Raw genomic sequence first — 19658 nt, forward strand, 5'->3', positions numbered from 1 at the left:
AAGGACGGGGTAACCAGCTATAACTAATATTTTTAAGATGGAGGCGATTATTATGAAATCCGCATTCTTCATATCACTTGAAGTTACGGGTCCTGTACTGAGCAAAATGTTGATCTGAAAAAATTACAATACATTGATATTTTTTATAAATTGGACAGGTTTTAATTCTTATTTATCGTTATTATTCTTACATGTATGAGTTTAAAGGGGTTCAGGGGAACAGAGCCCCCTGGTTAGGCAGAAAGAGCGAAGCCCGACCTGCTAAATATTCTCTGACTGCGATGGCAAACGCAAGAAACCAAACTGCGCAGGGAAAGTCCAGACGGGGATGCTAGCATAGCTATATTTATTGGGATTAAGATTCTCATGTTATAAATATCCTTTTTTTGATTTGGAGATTAAAGACTGTTGGAGCGCTTAAAATTGGTCAGCTAGATTGACTAAAGCATCTTGGATGGAATTTCTAATCGGAAAAAATTTAATTTTATAATATAAAATTCTATTTTATGAAAGTAACTATTTAATAACCTAATTTTTTTATTGAGAAAAAAATTATTTTTAGTTTTCATCATTTACGAATAGAGGGTAAAATAGATTACTCGATAATTGTTGGTTTTATTTTACAGCTATTATTAATAAGGTATTTATATATAATAAATAATTTATTTACGTAATTTTTTCTTCATAAATAATTAAATTAACTTTTTTATTTAAATGTGGAAACTAGTTCATCGTTAATTAATCGGTTTCAATTACGGTAGTTAGTAAGTCCTTCAGATGAAAGTGAAGTGGGTTCTTGGCATTGCGAGAGAGTGACCTTGAGGTGTAAAGTAGGGATGGCGGAGGGGATCCGTTGATCCCTTACCTATTCTTTCACACGCGTAGTACAGTTGGATGGCGTCCGCGGTCCACAGTCGATCGTCAATGGGGTACCGCGTTTCGAGATGACCTTTCGCCGCTTGCTCGGAGTTTTACCGTTTTTGCTGGTGGCGGATTACGTTAACAGCCAGCAGACTTTATTTCAAGCGATATTACAATATTATAGAGATTCTTTTAGAATTCCTGCCGGTATAACAAGAGATACTAATGCTTTTCAAAAAGAATACGATTTTGTTGTCATCGGGGCGGGGTCTGGTGGATCGGTTGTTGCAAATCGGTTAACAGAAAATCCGGATTGGTCTTTATTATTACTTGAAGCCGGTAAAGAAGAAATATTAATGACGGATATTCCGCTTTTAGTATCGTATATTTTAGCGACCGATTTTAATTGGGGTTATACTACCGAACCGAATGATAAACATTGTCTTAGTATGGTAAAACGCCGTTGTAAATGGCACAGAGGAAAAGCTATGGGAGGTACTAGCGTCATTAATTATATGGTATACAGCAGAGGCACACCCCCCGATTATAATAATTGGGCAGCTATCGGTAATTATGGTTGGAGTTATCGTGAAATATTACCGTATTTTCGTAAATCAGAAGATATGGTTGTTTCTGAATACAGATATTCGTCGTATCACGGAACGGGAGGCTATCTCACGGTAGATCGTCCTAAATGGAGGACGCCTTTATCACCAGCATTTTTATTAGCAGGAAGACAATCGGGTTACGATATAATCGATATTAACGGACCTTCATCGATCGGATTTTCATATATTTTAGCGACAACCCGTAATGGAGCAAGACTTAGTGCTTCTAAAGCTTTTCTTAGGCCTATAAGAAGTAGAAAAAATTTTAGTGTTGCTAAACAAGCTAGAGTGTTAAAAATATTAATAGATCCGGTTACAAACCAAACGTATGGCGTTCAGTTCGTTAAAAATCGTAAAAGTTATGTTGTGCGTGTTAAAAAAGAAGTGATTTTGTGTGCTGGTACATTAAATAGTCCACAATTATTGATGTTATCCGGTGTAGGACCGAAAGAACATTTAGAAGAACTAGGTATACCCGTTATCAAAGATTTAAAAGCGGGTTACAATTTACAAGACCATGTCTCGATGGGAGGTTTAGCATTTCTAGTCAACGATACAGTCTCTATAGTCGAGAGTAGATATCAAGGACCTCAATATTTGTTAGATTATTTATTGAACGGAGACGGGCCTTTAACTCTTCCTGGTGGAGCAGAAGCCCTCGGACTTTATAGAACGGGTATAGTCGACGGTCCGTCTGATCATCCCGATATGGAACTTGTTTTTGGACCCGGTGCTCTGACCGGGGATATTGGTGGATCTCTTCGTCGTAGTTTTGCTATCAGGGAAGATTTTTACGATCAAGTTTATCGCCCTCATCAGGGAGAAGATGCGTTTAGCATTGTGCCAGTTCTTCTGCAACCATTAAGTAAAGGTCGTGTTAAACTTCGTTCAAAAAATCCATTTCATTGGCCATTACTTTATCCAAATTATTTTGATCATCCTCGAGATCTACAAATTTTGGTCGAAGGAATTAAAATGGTCAGTCTATTTTGTTTAAATAGTTTAGTTATTATTTTTTGTTGTATATTAGTTAATATTATTAAATATTTGTAAGTTTTGCGGTAAATACATATTTAGTAAGGCTTTTTCAAGATTGAAATCATAACAAAATTAAAATTAAATTTACTCTCGGGTATTTAACTGTAAAAAGGCGTTAAAAACCAATAATTCATTTAATTTTGAATAAGTGGTGTGTGCATTTTTTAAACTTTGATTTGATGGCTTTTTTCGGGATTAACGGTTATTAGCTCAAATTGTTGATTGTTATTATAAATGGTAATTTTATATATATGTAATTTTAATTTTGTTCCTTTTGTAGGGTCCTTTTGATCAGTCACCAAAGTGTGCTTAAGAAAATATGAATTAATAAATGACTATTACCATCGATCGTGCAAAGTTTGAAGATATATCAATTTTTTTTAAGCAGAAGTAAACATCAGTAGTTTTTTTTTACTGATGATCGTCCTAAATAATACCTAATTTATTAAAAATAAATTAATTAATAAATAAAAAATAAATTTATTTATTTAATCCTAATAGTCAATTTATTTTTTATTTTAGGTTTTTTAGTTTTATTTTATTTTTAAAGGTCATGTATTCGATATATCCACAGGAAGTTCGTTTCCGGTTATCGGAATTTCATGTTATTTTAACGACTTACATTGAATTTTAATTATGATCTTTTTTATTCATAATTTATATTAAAAAAAAAAATGTTAAAATTATATTGCATTATAATTATGATATTTTTTATTCATAATTCATGTGAAAAATTTACGTTTATAAATAACGAAAAGAAATTAAAAATCTAATAATTCTAGAACGATTGTATTTTGTAAGATCAACCCTTTTCATCGGTTTAATAAATATGATCTAACCACACGCCATTAGTAAGTAGGTATAGTCTACACAAGACTACACCTCATTTATGTGATATACATATCATCTTCATCTCATTGGGCCTTGTCGAGGGGGCTTACTTATTGTTCACTAGTAGAACAGATTACAACGTTCACATTAGAAAAATAAAAAATAAGTATGATCAGATGTTAATCGGATAATCTAAATACAATTACGATATTTAAGGTATTTACTTGGTAATCATACTAAGTTGAGTCATCGCATACAGCCTTATAACGTAAACTTTTTATCCAAAGATTTATAAGAACAAAAGCTAGTATAGATGAGCACAAATAAATTCTTAATTAGCCTTTGTTTTACAAATACTACTGTTACAAACATCAATTAATTACGAGTATGAACCCAAAAACAAAAAAAAAAATCGTGTTACTTTTTTTCTTGTTGCCTCAATTTAGTCGCAAGACGTATGGTAAAAGTACTGGTTTTTAGCAGAGAATCGTGATAGGATGTAGGATTTTGCTGATTTTACTTTGCTTTAAATAAAATGTAGAATTAAATGTTTACAATAGTTACCCTGTAAGAAGTCTTTCAAATCTGTAATATATAAAAAAAGTGTTTTTTATTTTTTTAAGTTTATTTATTTCAATATTACTGAATGAATATTTTTTTGCAATTGTTTCCATATTATAAATTAAACTTATAAACTATATTCATGGATTACGTGTAGTTAGTATCTTAACATTATTTATTATGTATTATTTCTGTGTTGTAATAATCAGTAAAAATAATAGTAATTATTGTACACAATAATTTATCAAGAACTGGTCTATCAATAGTTAATAGATGTTTAATTAATAGGTACACAGGTAGTTTTTTATTTGTACATTCAGAATCAAGTACCAACTATAATTGTAATTCAGAAATTGGATAATGTTGAAATAATGATTTCATCTAAAACGTAATAAAATATTTATAAACCTAATATTTGTATTTATAGATCATTTTGTTTATTTATGTTTGAAAAAGGTTTGATCATTTGAACGAATAATCATTTAAATTGGAAATTCATAAGAACTGAAACTAATATGATTTTAGCTCATTCATGATTAATCGTAGTATAGATTATAAAACTAACAAAGAAGGTATACAGATTAAATTAAAAATACACATTTATATATGTAATGTTCTCATATTTTCTTTATTTTAAATCATTTAAAAAAAAAAAAAATTAAACTATACTCGAATTTCTTATGTGATAATATTAAATGACTTTTTTGAAATAGAAATTAGTAGTAATTTTGAAATTAGCTTAGAGGAGGTAGAATTAACAACCAGTACTCGAACTGTGTTATTCATTATAAAAAAATTTACTCGTATATCTCTTTTTTTATTATTACTTTTCAAACGGGGTTTTCAAGCAGACAAGGTAGAACTAGTTTAATTATTCTTTTGTTTAAAGTAAGAATAAACTGTTTTTTCTTTCTCTATTTAACTATAATATTTCGTTTATATTGAATACAATTTTCTTATATTCTTAAAAAATCAGAGTTAAGTTTTCTCACGTAGGTAAAAATAAGATTTAACGTAGCCTAATTTTTATTTTTTTACTTCATTATTTTAGAGACCATCCTTAAAAATTTTAATTGCAAACTTTGTATGTTAATAATATTATTAAAAATTTAGCAGAATAATACACATACATCACAATTTTTCTTTTAGTGAATAGTCGACTGGTGACTGTTAATTTTTTTTTTTTTTTGCTTTGTGATGTCGCCACATAAGCTTGAAGCTTGTATGTTGGATACGGAAGTGGAATTTTGTAGCGTATGAAAATTGCCGTGCCTGACCGGAATTCAAATTCGGGACCTCCGGATGAAAGGACGACACGCTATTTGTTCTCCGTCACGGAGATTAGTTATTTATTTTTATCAAAATTATCAGAGTAAATTGTTAAATGAATTAGATGTAAAATGGTAACACAAATGATCCTTCAGTGTTTGAATATCTTTTCTGAAAACTTAATCTCTTTATTTGTATATATGGGATTGGTTGTGAATACCTTATTTAACAATAAATATTTAATATTATTAAGCTATATTATTGTATAAAATTTAATCTCATAAATCATCACAATGTGAATTATACATGTGCAAGTGAATTGGATTATACGTGTATTTTTTTTATTAAATTCAATCAAAATTAATTTAATTTTTTGTTTTATTTTTAAATTTATGTAACTAGACCGAATGAATTAATTGTAGTTGTTTATTTGTTTATAAAGAACTAGTTACTGGCATTACTGTTCAGGTTCAAACGATAGTGAAAGTGGTTAGATAAATACGAGTAACGAGTAAGTTAAAATTTATACATGATGTGTTGTTATCTTCAACAATTCCTTCCGTTTATTAATACTTTTAGAATATACCGTAACATTTAAGTCAAACAAATTAGTAACACTTTTTAATCGAAATTTTTACTATAAAATAATTTATTATTTAGGAAGTTTTCTTTCTTTATTTTAATTTTGAAGTGTGATTTTGTTTTCCTATTCATAATAAAATTTGTAAAAATTATGACAAATTATTTTGTAACAAAATAAACATTTGGTCTCATGCATTTTTCCAATACATTGTTAAATACACTGTCCAATGAATTTTACTCATGATTTTATCTAATTCATGGTGATCTAATGAAGGATTTATTTATTTACTAGAGGTGTTAATTTCTTAACCTGGTTTAATTTAATATTAGTTTGTATTAATTTTTTAACAAAACTCTGATATCGAACTCTTTTTTCATTATTTATCTTAGCGTGTATTTTTCAGGTTTTATGTGTATAGATTTTTTTTATCCACTTTTTAAGAAAAGTACTGTAAAACTTTCGGTCGCATAGTGGGATTGGGGGTTGAAGTTGAACTCTTTTTGCGTTGCTAGGTATGAGTACGAAAAAATATCATTCACTTAAAATATTATTCCATATATACATAAAAATTCATATGTATTTTTATGTGAACCAATTATAAATAAAGAACATGAAATAATTTTAAATAAATTAAATTCTTAGCATGAGGTATTAAAATTTACATATGAAATAGAACACAATAGAAAAATTAACTTTTTAGACGTAAATATTGAAATAAATGAAAACAATAAGATAACTACTGTGTATCAAAAACCTACCTCAAACAAAATTGTTATTAACAAAAACTCTAACCTTCCTTGGTCTCAGAAAATTAATATTTAAAAAAAAGAAGATAAATCGAGGAATAAAATACACAAATGATAAAAAGGAATTGTGTAACAAAATAAATATTATAAGTAATGTTGCTATAAAAAATTGGATATGATACCTCATTGATAGATATTATATGTAATAAAATATAATTCAAAATACTTAAATAATGCAAACATCATTACATTAAAACCCATAAATGAAAATAAATGCAAGGAAAATATTTGTATAAATTATTCCTACACTAATGAAATTATTGAAAACTTAATTTATTGGATATAATGATACAAAATATAAACCCGATAACTATGTAATAAAACATTTAAAATATTATAATAATAAAAAAATTTTTGTCGTATAAAATAAGACAAAAATTGAAAAATTAGACCCGTCATATAAAATAAACCTTTAAAAACACGCCCGATAGAATCACCCAGCAGCAAGGGACACTGTCCAGGCTCTGCAATCCGTAGGGAGAATCTATAAACTCCCGCCAACTTTGCATTCCATTCCATTCCATAATAATAAAAAAATTAATATAATTTTCTGGTATTTATAAAATAAAATGCAATAATTGGGAAAAAATATATATTGGAAAAACAAATAGGTCTTTTAAGGATATATTTAATGAAAATTTTATGTAGTTTAAAAATGAAAAAAAAATAGGTTTTTCAAATATAGCTGATTATTTTATAATCAACAAACATAATATAACTAATTTGGAAAATAATTTAGAAATGATTGAAAAAGTAATTCTGAACACGAAAATAATAATAAAAAATTAGAAATTTTAGAAAAAAATTATATATACAAATAAAAACGTGAATTTAGACTCAGAAATCTGCAGACAGAATTTTTTGAAGACATTCTTATAAATATTATTTAAGTTATTAATGAGTTTGATAAGATTTTAAATAAATTAAATTATTGTTTACAGCCCTGAATAACATTATACAAAATAACATATTGAAAGAAATTTTAAATAAATATTGGTAAATTTTAGTAAATGATATTAATTTTATTGTAACTTTTAGTAAATCTTAGTAGATGTTTTTAATTTTGTTCCGTAAATGTTTACAAATTTTTATATTTTATTCAATAACCAAAGTTATGAAAAGTAACCTATGTGTTAAGGTGTTGAATAGTAGTTACATGTGTAAATTTAAAGGAAGATAAATCAGATGTACTTATGCCCGAAAGCGCTCTGAGTTAAAGGAAATAAAGTAAAAAATAAATAAAAAAATGGTTAGAATGTTCCTTTAATTCTGGTGGATTGGCTGAAAAAAATTTTCAAAATATATATATATAAATAAGCCTATGAAAAAAATTTGTGGCTCGAAAACCTCCAAAACTATTAGATCAGTTTCATTAAATTTAAATACGTTGCAATAATGTATCTGAAGTTGTACATGTGAAAATTTGATGAAGGTTATCGAGTCGTTTCTGAGTTAACGTTTAAATTAAGGTCAACAACAGACAACATAACCTCAATTTGAGCTATTTTCTTCGGTTACATATTGAGATTGGGAAGTGAAAATGAATTTTCTTTTCGTATTGAGTTATGAAAATTACTAAAATGCCATTCATGTGTAAACTTTTATAGCTCGAAAATCTCAAAATAACATTCATATATAAAATTTTCTGTCTCGAAACTTTCCAAACTACTGAATCAACCTTATTAAAATTTAGATATGTTGAAGTAATTGAAGTAGTGTATCTGAAGTTGGCATATGAAAATTTGATGAAAGTTCGTTGAGTAGTTCTTAAGTTATGCTCAATTTATGCTCCACAACTGATAACATAACCTCAAATTGGTGCTACGAGTATGTTGACTATGTAGTGGTCATAGTAGTAAGTGAGTTTAAACTTGATATATGTAACTCTATGTAGGTTCTGTTCGTTATTTCTAATTATTTCATAAAATTAGGTTATAATAATTTAATTATCGTATAAACAGAAAATGTATTTTAATATTGAATTCAAAAAAAAAAATTATACGTCTTAGTTTTCTCATTTAATGGAAGTTTTGTAAATCTCAAGCAAAAAATTATTCAAAACCATTATAAAAAAAAAAAAAAGAAAGTATTATACTAGAGAAAATAACCAAAAGTCGATCTTTTTGCGCAGAAATAAGCACATTTTTTTAATTTAATTTTTTTTTAAATTTTTAATTTTTAACTGGATTAAAATAAATAAATTTCTACCATTAAAATATTTATTTTCAATTTAATTTTTAAACTGACCGAAAAATAATAAATAAATGTGACTAATATGCTCAAAAAAAACTCATCTCTGTGTCTAAAATAGATATTTATAAAAAAAATTATATATATAAATCTACAAAAAGTAAGTAAAAAGGAAAAAAAAGTCGCATTTAAAAAATAACAATTTTAAACCAACACATCAACAAAATAAGCATTCCCGATTTATTTAAAGGAATGAAAATACCGAGTTAATACAAAGTTTTAATTACGGGCATATGAACAGTATTTCTAAAATTAACATAAATTAATAATGATAATCTAAATTATTTTTAATATAACAGAGTTTGAATAAAATGCGAAGAGAAAAGTTAATTAAAATATTTATATTTTGATAGAAACATTCTGATGAAATTTGAAAGAGGAAACTTCTGTTTTGATATTTAAAATTGGAAATTTGTTTATTTAATTATTCTCTGAATTCAAAATTTATTCAGAAAAACTGTATAAAATAACTAATTAAATTCTACCGTTCTTTTTAAAATATTACGATGTTGCATGTTTTTTATTTTGTAATAATACATACAATATAAAAAAGCCGGTTAGGATGTTAATTAGAAACGCTATCCGCTATGAAACGCTAAAAGCTTAAATTGTAAAACATTAGAATAATAAATATTTAGAACATTTTTTATTTGTTACATATTAAATTTTACACGTTATCTGATAAACGCATATTTACTGTTTTAATTATGGTTATTATTGTTTGATATATATATTATATTATATATATATATATATATATATATATATATATTACCTGATCATGCAAATAATAATTGTTATAACTTATACAAATTCCTTGTATGGTTAGGCTCATTATCACTCATCAGCTATTCTTTTTTTATGCTACGAGACTCAGGTTCCTGTCTAAAGAAAAGTACAAATACAATACTTCGAATTATGTTTAAATTTCCATGTTATTGATATACTCGTATTTTTGTTATCAGATTTCAGTAAATTGAATTATTCCATGAGTTTTCATTTTAAAATAAGAAACACAATCGAGCTGTAATTGGGCGTAAACATCTTTTTTTGTGGCGGTATAATCTCCAAATAGAATAAATTAAAATACTTTGAGTTTACTTTGTAGGCTAATTGTATATATCTTTATTTGTGTCTGATTTTAGCATATTTTTTTATTAAAAAAGATCTGCTGTATTCGTTTAATATGAATATGTAAATTTTATATACGTAGGTTTATAAATTACCAATTTTACTCAATAAATTTAATTATTTTTATTTATCCTGCTGTAAGTTTTATACTCTTGTTTAACACAAGAGTAGGAAGTTAGGTCCTAGTGTAAAAAGAAAGGTTACTATTTAGTTATATTTGAAATAGTGAATGAAGAATCAATTAAAGAATCCTTCAGTGATGTGTTCGATCAATCATTACAGTGGTCCTGATTTAAATATATACATAATAATTATATATATACATATAAATATATATATATATATATGTGTGTGTGTGTGTGTGTGTGTGTGTCCATTAAAGAATGGAAACTATTACTTCGAAACTGAAGAACGCTAGGAGGTAGAATCAAGTACGGATCTACAAAATTAAAAAATGACTACTTTATGGTGTGTTTGAAATTTTTATCCGCCATCGAACCTTTTTTTTAAATAAGAAGTTGGACATGCAGTACATTATTCTAATGTAAAATTTTACAAAAAAATGATGGCGAAAACTGTTTCTCGATAAATACCTCTACGTTTTTGTGTTAAAAGCAATCAAAGTTGCAAAAACGTAAAGATCACATTAGTAATAAAACGAGGTAAAACGCCCATAATAACTTTTTTATTTCGTATTACCTTCAAAATTACATCCAATAATAATATTCAAACAGCTAATGTTAGAATTAATGACCCAAACACTAATAATAACACCCTTCGTAATAACAAATAGCACTAGTTATTAATGAATAATTAATAATTTGCAATATTATTACAAAAGCCAACTGATATTTACTTTAATTAAAAATTGTAATTAGAAGACTAATTAATAAAAAACAATTTGGATCAGGACTATTTTTTGGATTATATCACAAAACTTGACACGATGATCAAAACCTTCTTCTAAATACTTTTGCATAAGGTGCAGCATAAATATAAAAGGGTGAAAATGATTATTGTTAAGAATTTTGTTAACTGAAAAATAACTAATGTCTTGTTGGATAGCAGAGTTTTCTGAATCGTTGAATAAGGGCCCTCAACAAACGACTGCAAAACATTTAATGATTTTGCATGATTAATGATTTTTTGGTCTCCCGGTGGGAGGATGATTTCTTACAGTACCGATTTCTTCAAATCGTTGTACCGTCTCAGTCACTTAATTTACTTATCGGTGTACCGATGGCTGTTTTGAAATCTATTCAAAATTAATCAAATGCTTCTTGTAAAAGTACTAATTTGTCACCTTACCCGTACATCATCTACTAAGTTATTCTTTTGGCTTCACTTGAAAGGATTCATCATTTTTTGATAAAACTAAATGAATAAACGAAAATAATAATGAAATTTTCAGTATATAACAAAGATTTTAACAACTGCAACTTAATTCTACAAATTAATTTAGTGAAAATCAAATATTGAACTTATATATTAAAGTTTGAAGCCAAAATAAGAATTTAATAACGTGCATTGATGTAACGTAATACAAATTAGATTGTTATAAAGTAATACCTGATTTACTTCTCTAAATCTTTAGTATAATTTTTAATTTGAAAGTAATTTAAACTTTAAATCTTTTTAACAATTTCTTACAAAACTAATTTACGACTGAAAAGATTAATTAAATCTTTAAATTAAATATTGTGATAATAAAAGTAAATAATATCAGTTATTTATCAATCTACGTTAATGTAAAAATTAATTTAATCTTTTCTCCTTTAAGTTACGTATATTTTTATTAATATTTTCCGTTATTATTTAATAATTACAGACAGTTAAATAGAATAATACACAAATACCTCAAAAAATGATGAAATTTAGCACTGTGTGTTTACGCGATGTGTGTGTACGCGCGCGCGTGTGTGTAGTGTATCTAACTATTCTGTTATCTATTTCTAACTATTCTAACTATCTAACTATTCTGTTAAAAGTTTCGTGATTTCTATTGATTTCTTCTTTTTTTTAACATTTTCGTTTAATTAAATAGATTTTGACCTTTATAACAGATATGTTATATGCTTAGCAGATTTTGAATTGTTCTAACCGCTGAATTCTTTTCTCTTTGCATTATGATACGAGTTTCCTCTACAAACAGAAAAAAGACTCAAAAGTTTTTAATTAAATTTCTAAATATTTTTTATCTCGTGTTTACTTGAATAAAACCACTTTTTTATAATTGATGACTCCTCCCTCTTTTATAATTAAATTTATATATATATATATATATATATATTTATAAATATGTTAAAGGGTAACTCTAGAAGAACAAATTTATTAGCTTAATAAATATAAATATATATACAGAATGATTCACGAACATTTAGGACGTGTTTTGTTCGGACTTAGGTTTCTTTAATATTTAAATACTCTTTACATATTTATATTTTGTTATCATTTAAATGTTTGAGCTTTAATGTATTTAATAGTATTTCTAAATTTAAATATCTCCAGCTTCGGTCGGATTCATTCGGATATTTACAGTTCACTCGGCTCCTGACGAAGTAACGGTTCCAACATTATTTAAGCATGCCGATCGTTATTATTGTCGACCAAAGAAGAACGAAGAGGTCATCGGAAGGAGAAGAAGAAGAAGATGAAGAAGATAGAAGATCGTCTACGCGACCCAACGTCCCGGACGGGAGTCCGGGAATGAGCCCAGCAGAGATGCGTCCTGAAGGGCAGCCATCAAAGAAGTGGATGAAGAGCTTCTATTTAACCTTTTCCTTCATAACTTATAACTTACAATTAAATCAAATTAAATCAGCAATTGCGACTTCCTCCGGAGAAGGGGGCGCATTGCACCCTCCAAATAACCAATGCCCCCTTGTGGTGTGTTCCTGCTAGCCAATAAAGCGTTAGCATCGAAAGGACGTCAGTGGATGGACTGTAGGGGAATCACGTCGGGAGCACGGGTTTTAAAAGCCTAGCCTCTCGCGGTCTGACTCAGAATTGGGTGTGATAACGCTGGACATGAATGGACACGGAACGCTATACAAAATCCGTACATAAAACTAAAAGAAACCACTAAAATCATACCCGACATTAAAATAAACCCATAAACACGCCCGAATAATATAGATTCAGTAGCAAGGGACATTGTCCAGGCTCTGCGTTTTCGAACGGAGAAATGAAACTCCCGCCACCTTTGCGTTCCGTTCCGTTCCGTTATTGTCATCATTCATTAGTCAGTCTTCAGTCGTCACTCTTGTTCGGTTCCAGTTACAGCCAGTCGCCTGCATTATTCTTGTACAATCGCATTCATTAACAGTTCCAGTTCATAATTCAATTATAATAAACATTTAATAATACATAAATAATTAATTTAACATTTCTAGTGTATTAAACATTCAATTTATACATACAAAAGTATATTCAGATATAATAAAGAATCGATAATAGAATCAACTTATGACTTTAATAATTTAAAAATCAGCGTGGAACTTCATCTGTTCGTACAACTTACTGGTGAAAATAAAAAAAATAAAATCTTTCGGCACGCCGAAAGATGGAGGTAGATTTCATCGGTACTAATTAGGGGATAAAAATATTTCCATTTTAAAATTAAGAAAAATTTCAAATTTACTCAATACGATTATGGTTGCGTACAAAAAAAGTTTCACATGTTTAGCATACGACAAGCCCCATCTTGCAATTCCAGAAATATTGTGGTCATTTGTTGCCGTAAGGGTGTGTCATATTAAAAATTATTGCAGACAAAAGTTTTAGGTAATGTTTAGAGGACTAACTACCACTTTAAAGCGATTCGATGCTGTACCTATTAAGGGAGGTATGATTATTTTTTGTCTTCGAAACCCCATTTTTTCCACCCCTGGGCCAGTGATTGGTGATATCAAAAAACTTTACTTAGATAATTTTTAAGCCCTTATTCAAAGAATAGTAGGAATTTTAAACGAATTCGATATTTTACTTAATAAGAAAGTTATAGCGATATTTTTTTATTCGAAAAAGCCACCCATTTCCACCCCTATAGTCCGATTTTGCCCATTAATGAACTCAACCGAGATTTTAGGTCGTTTTATTTTATGTATCGATTTCAAAGTGATTGGCGTAAAATTACGGCAGTTATCGTGTCCACAAGAAAGTGAAATATATATATATATGTATGTATGTATAAACTTTTGAACTGAGGTGGTTTTGGGATCTGGGGGATGATGTGAAACGCGAAGATATGTCGAAATTTTCCGGAAGTCGAATCATGGTAACATTACAATAGGTAGATTTCTTATGGTGCCTACCTAAAAGAAAGTTCATATAAACATAAGTTCGCAAACGCTTCGTTAACGAGTGTCAGCTGGCGAAAGATGTCCCTGATTTCTGCGCCTTCAGTAAAATTAAGCCAGAATGTAAATCTCTGAAAAAGTTTATTAGCATAATATATGTATATAAATATATGTCACGTTAATATGTTACATATATTATGTCATATGGTACAGGCCTAACCAAACATAACCTAAGCTCGCTTCGCTCGCTAACCTCGTCTAACTAACGTTTTTTTTTTTTTTGTCTTCAGTCATTTGACTGGTTTGATGCAGCTCTCCAAGATTCCCTATCTAGTGCTAGTCGTCATTTCAGTATACCCTCTAACTAACGTTAAATAAACAAATCCATACTTAAGGTGGATTGAAATATCTTAAATAAAAGGTGATTGAAATATCATCCTTAAGATGGATATTTTTATCTTAAATAAAAACAAAAAATGGTAAATAGAGAAAGAAATGAAGCGAGTAAGGGCATTTGTCCACACGTTTTTAAACGTTTTTATCTACGAGTATTTTGATGTCCTGAATCAGTCTCTTAAATCTGATCAACATTTGCTGGGACACCTGTATATATATATATATATATATATATATATATATATATATATATATATATATAAATACAAATGCAGAATTGAAAAACAAGCATACTAGTAGTATTATTTTACATACTGCGCACTTAACCTTTGTTTACATATTTAATTACACCTTATATATTTTATTGTTCTTTGCAATTGTTAGCTGTATTGTTTTTTCTTTTTTAAAGTTTAAATTGAAAAATTAGTGATAATTGTTGATAAAAAATGGTGTGTGAGTGTGTATAGTGTTCATATACTACAAGCAAAAGCGTGTATGTGCATGCATATATATTTGAACCTCCTGATAACATGAAAATATGTGTAGTGAAAAACATTGTATATTTTTAAAAATATTTTTGGATTTTAAATTTTAACAGTGAAAGATCATATTATCAGTACGTAATATTAATGAAAGAAGTATCTGAAAAACATTTGACATATATTAAAAATCTAAAAAAGAGAAACTTTCAAAAATTTAAAAATAACTACTTTGAAGTTTATATAAAAATATAACGAATAGTACTGATTTGTAGTTTTATTTTTGGTACGTTGATCTCTCGTTTCCATTTAGTTTATTAATAAAATAAACAATTAAAACATACTGGAATAAAAAATTCTCTGCTAGTGTTCATTTTTTTAAATTAGTTTATATTTCTTTATATTCGTGCTTCGTTTTAACTAAAAATAATTTTACGTAGTTCATGTGAATTTTTCTTTATTATTTCAACTTTTCAATCAAATAGTTTTTTTTATTTTTTTAATAAATACTGTTGTTATTTTTAAATTCCTTATAACGAAATCCAATTCAGTGTCACGTTTATTTATGTTGTCAACGTAGCACAATATGTTTGTTTATTTTAGATATTTGAAACGTTTTTAAATTTTCCAGCGTTTCTGGTCTATTAAGTTGGAAAATGTATTTTGTAATGTTTATCTACAGCAGACCTATTCTGTATTTATATTAAGCTACTTTCATCAGATAGAAATGACCTTCCTTCTTTTTGTTGTTTAAAAAAATGTACGTCACAGTTCACGATATATCCTGTGATAGGTCAATATTTATATACGGCGGGCGTGGAACTAATTAATCCTGCTACCAAATAGTTTGTATATTTCGTAACTTGTCCATTCTATTCTTTCTTAAGTTGTTTATTTATGTATTTATTCATTCATTCCTTCTTTTTATATTCAGATTGTCTGGTTCTAAAAATGGAAAAGATAGACCGTGTAATAAATGTTTAATTTATACATTTAAATAAAGAATTAGAAATATTTTCTAATTCTTGTCACGTATATGAACGCATATCTTGCATGTATATATTGATATTAATTATCTCATAAAAAAACTATAATCTTAAAAATAAATAGAAAAATGCTTTATATCTAGAATATGTTACTAGTAGAGGTAAGTGGTCTAACTTTACTAACTACTCAGCCGCTAATTCGAATTTTTCTATAACCCCCGGATTGATAAACTAGTAGCAACGGGTTTATTTTCGGGTAAAGACAATGTTAAAACTGATGTATTTTCCATGGTAAACTTATTCAGGGTAGACAGAATTAAAGATAACGAAAATGGCAGAAAATAGTGACGTTTCCTACAGAAGGATTGCCTTCAAAGATTAGGGTAGTTTACTGCCTTGCTAAACTAACTTAAGGCTTGCTCAGTGTTATAATAAATGTAAAATTATTTCATCAGTTATTGGCATGGTTTAATATACTTTTAACTCGGCTTCTTTACATTCTGTACTATTCTTTTTTTCAAATTGTTTACAAATTACTCTTTGGCATTAACACATCTAAACGCCATTCTGTGTTACTTCCTAATTCAGTTTTTCTAATTATTTCCTTATGACCCATTAATGTTACTTATTAACTACTTAAAACAGTAGCAGATCCCACACAGGTGCGGCTTACAACAGCAGTACCTTCTTTGCATCAGATCCCACTTAAGAAATTTATCAGGTCATCTACCTTCATCCATCCTTTCTAAAATGATTTTAATCTGCTTTTTTCGATATATTCCAAAGTATTCCCTGCTTTAGCCATCCTTCTTATAATCGTTTTAATCTTTATATGACTGAGTTTGGAAACGTACATTCTCAAAAAATTCATCTTCCAAGTTAAGATTCTCTTTTTATTTATTTCTGATAGTTCCCATGTCTCAGCATCATATGTAATCATACTCTTTCGAATGAAATCTTCAGTTCTTTAATCTCATTCCAAACTTTCTTAGACTATAAAATTGGATTTAACGTCTAGGTAATTTTTCTTCCTTATTTAATCCTCTTCTCTATTTCTCTTCGATTATTATCTTTCTTATTTAATACCGTCCCTAAGTATTGCGTACTAAACATTCCTAAGTATTGCGTACTAATTTTTTTATTTCACATTACTTATAAATTAAAATATTTAATTTAAGAATTTCTTTAAGGTAGTATACCTAGAATTCATTATTTATTTTATTTACTCCATTATTTTTAAAAAAAATTCTTTACAATGAATGCACAAGTCGTTTCTTAGAAACCTGATTATTTTAGTAAGATTGTCTCATTAGTTATATTTTAAGTCTATTTTATCATTCCTGTTTTGCTGCCATAAAGCTGCAGGCATTAATATTAGTAACAATTATTTTATTTATTACTTATTTTTTTTATCCAGGTGATTTTTATGAACTCGTTTGAGCTGTTGGTCACGCGAAACGGATAACCTAAACTACTGTCGTTCCCTCCTAAATCTTCCTTTTAATTTTTTTTCTTTTAGAATTTTATTGTAATCGTTTCCTCGTAAATAATATTATCTTTTCAAAATTTTTCGTTTTAGTCTTATACTCATGATCTCTGATATCTTTGTTCGAAGGAGAGTTCTGAAAAAAATAATGTTTTTAGTTAATAGTAATTAAAAATAAATTTTATTAGTTATTTAATTTTCTCTTTACTTTTCAATTTAATCTGTCGAAATTATGTTCTTCCAATAACAAGGTACGCCATTTTCCTTTCTTCTCAACTAATTGTCTAGTTTTAATTTAGCAGCATTGTATATAAACGACAGAATAATAATAGTGGTAATACCGAATTTTTTTTAATTTTGCGAGAACTTTGTACGCTTTTATTACTAGTATTGTGGATTTAATTATTCTTCTCTTAAATAAGTTTCTATAACTATCTAACTTAGGCTCTCGATGCACGTACCTTTGTACTCAGTTATAAGTAGAATCACCTTTTTCCTTTTTTTAAAACTTATCTTCCTTTTCAGCATTAATGTTAATTTTAAAGTAATCATTCAGCTAAACTTCTAAAACTAACTGTTCTTTATTTTTCGAATCTAAATAGTTAAAAAATTATAGTAGAAATTTTATTTTCCCGTCTAGATAACGCTATAGCAAAGCTATAGCTCAAAATACCAAAAACCGTATGGAAATTTTCTGGATGTTAATCCTCGTATATATGTGTGTGTGTGTCTGGTATTGGCCTCTAAATCATCTTATCTAGATGAACTATCTTATCTCCAGAACTACTAGAGTGATTTTGACCAGTCAAATTACTACTTTAAATGGGGCATTGATGCCATAAAATTTTCAACTGAAAAGGTCAAGAAGGTTAAGCTGTAGAACAAGGTCATCCTCAGCATCTCGAGATTTCACTTAATTAAGGTCATATTTTTCTTACGCATATTTGTTAACAATTAAAAATAACAATATTTGAAAAAAATTGTTTTTGAAAAATCGCACCCCACCCCAGAAAATGTTCTAAACTAGCTGCATATTGCATTAATAGTATCTCTCTGTCACCAAGGAGCGCTAGTGTCGCAGTCCACCATTTTTTAACTTCCCTTTTTCCCTGTGGGAAATTCCCTTTTCCTCGCCTTCTTGGATAGGGAAATTCGAAATTCCACAGGGTTGCCAACCAAATTAATTTTTATAATTTAAATATTAATTATTTATTTCACTTAATATCTCAGAGGTTGGTAGCACTGACGTACAGCTGTTGTAGTCGATTACTATGTTTTGACGTCACAATTGAGCGGTAGAATTGATTAAATGAATTATATTTAAAGTGTAAAAACTAACTCGGTCTGGCTGGATTTCGAACTCGATCACTCGGTTGAATTGGTACCTGGTGCGTTAAGCCTCGCGGCTACCCAAATCTGCCGACCGTACAAGCGAAATTTGTTCTACGTAAGTTGTGAAATTACATTAGTTTAGTTAGTGCCGACCGTCGCCGCTTCTACCGCCAAACCCGCGCGAATTAAATACGGTATGGGCGCGCGCTTTAGTTAGAATCATTGAATTAAATAAACGAAAAAATATAATTAAACAAAATAATAAATATTTTAAATTAAGTTGTGTGTGTATGTGTGCGTAAGCCGTGCATCAGAAACGACTCATGCGGCTTTCCGACAAGCGGCTAAAGCCGCGATCTGGAAAAGTCCTGCAACTGTGTTGTAGGACATAGTTTTGTCCTTTTTCTTTCTATTTTACCTATTATAAGCGCAAAACATAATGGAATATATTTTTATAAAAAGATAATTATCAGACTATTTGAACTATCTCTTTCATTAAACTCTTTTTTTTAAATAATCTTGTAAATTAATGATTAAATTTTTATTTATTTATTTCAATCAGAGTAAAGCTGTGCGTAGTATTTTGATTATAATTTGATTTTTTTTATCATTATACCATAACATACTAATGTATACAAATTACGGAAAAAATATCATATCTAACCTATTTTATTTAATATAGTTTAAACTTAACTGAATTTTTTTCCTTAATAATTCTTGCCACCTTTTTTTTATATTTTGTA

General features: G+C 28.2%; 1 protein-coding gene across 1 annotated transcript in view; it reads left to right on the forward strand.

Annotated features, from left to right (window-relative positions):
• Positions 1 to 939: 939 nt before the first annotated feature.
• LOC142325141 (glucose dehydrogenase [FAD, quinone]-like) overlaps positions 940 to 19658 on the forward strand; it is a 120245-nt gene continuing 101526 nt past the window's right edge. Inside the window, exon 1 of the mRNA XM_075366521.1 lies at positions 940 to 2447. Within this exon, the coding sequence (XP_075222636.1) occupies positions 945 to 2447 (1503 nt within the window). The 5' untranslated portion in view covers positions 940 to 944. The remainder of the gene's footprint in view (positions 2448 to 19658) is intronic.

This window comes from Lycorma delicatula, chromosome 5 (genome assembly GCF_047948215.1).
Source record: "Lycorma delicatula isolate Av1 chromosome 5, ASM4794821v1, whole genome shotgun sequence".
Taxonomy (NCBI): Eukaryota; Metazoa; Arthropoda; class Insecta; order Hemiptera; family Fulgoridae; genus Lycorma; species Lycorma delicatula.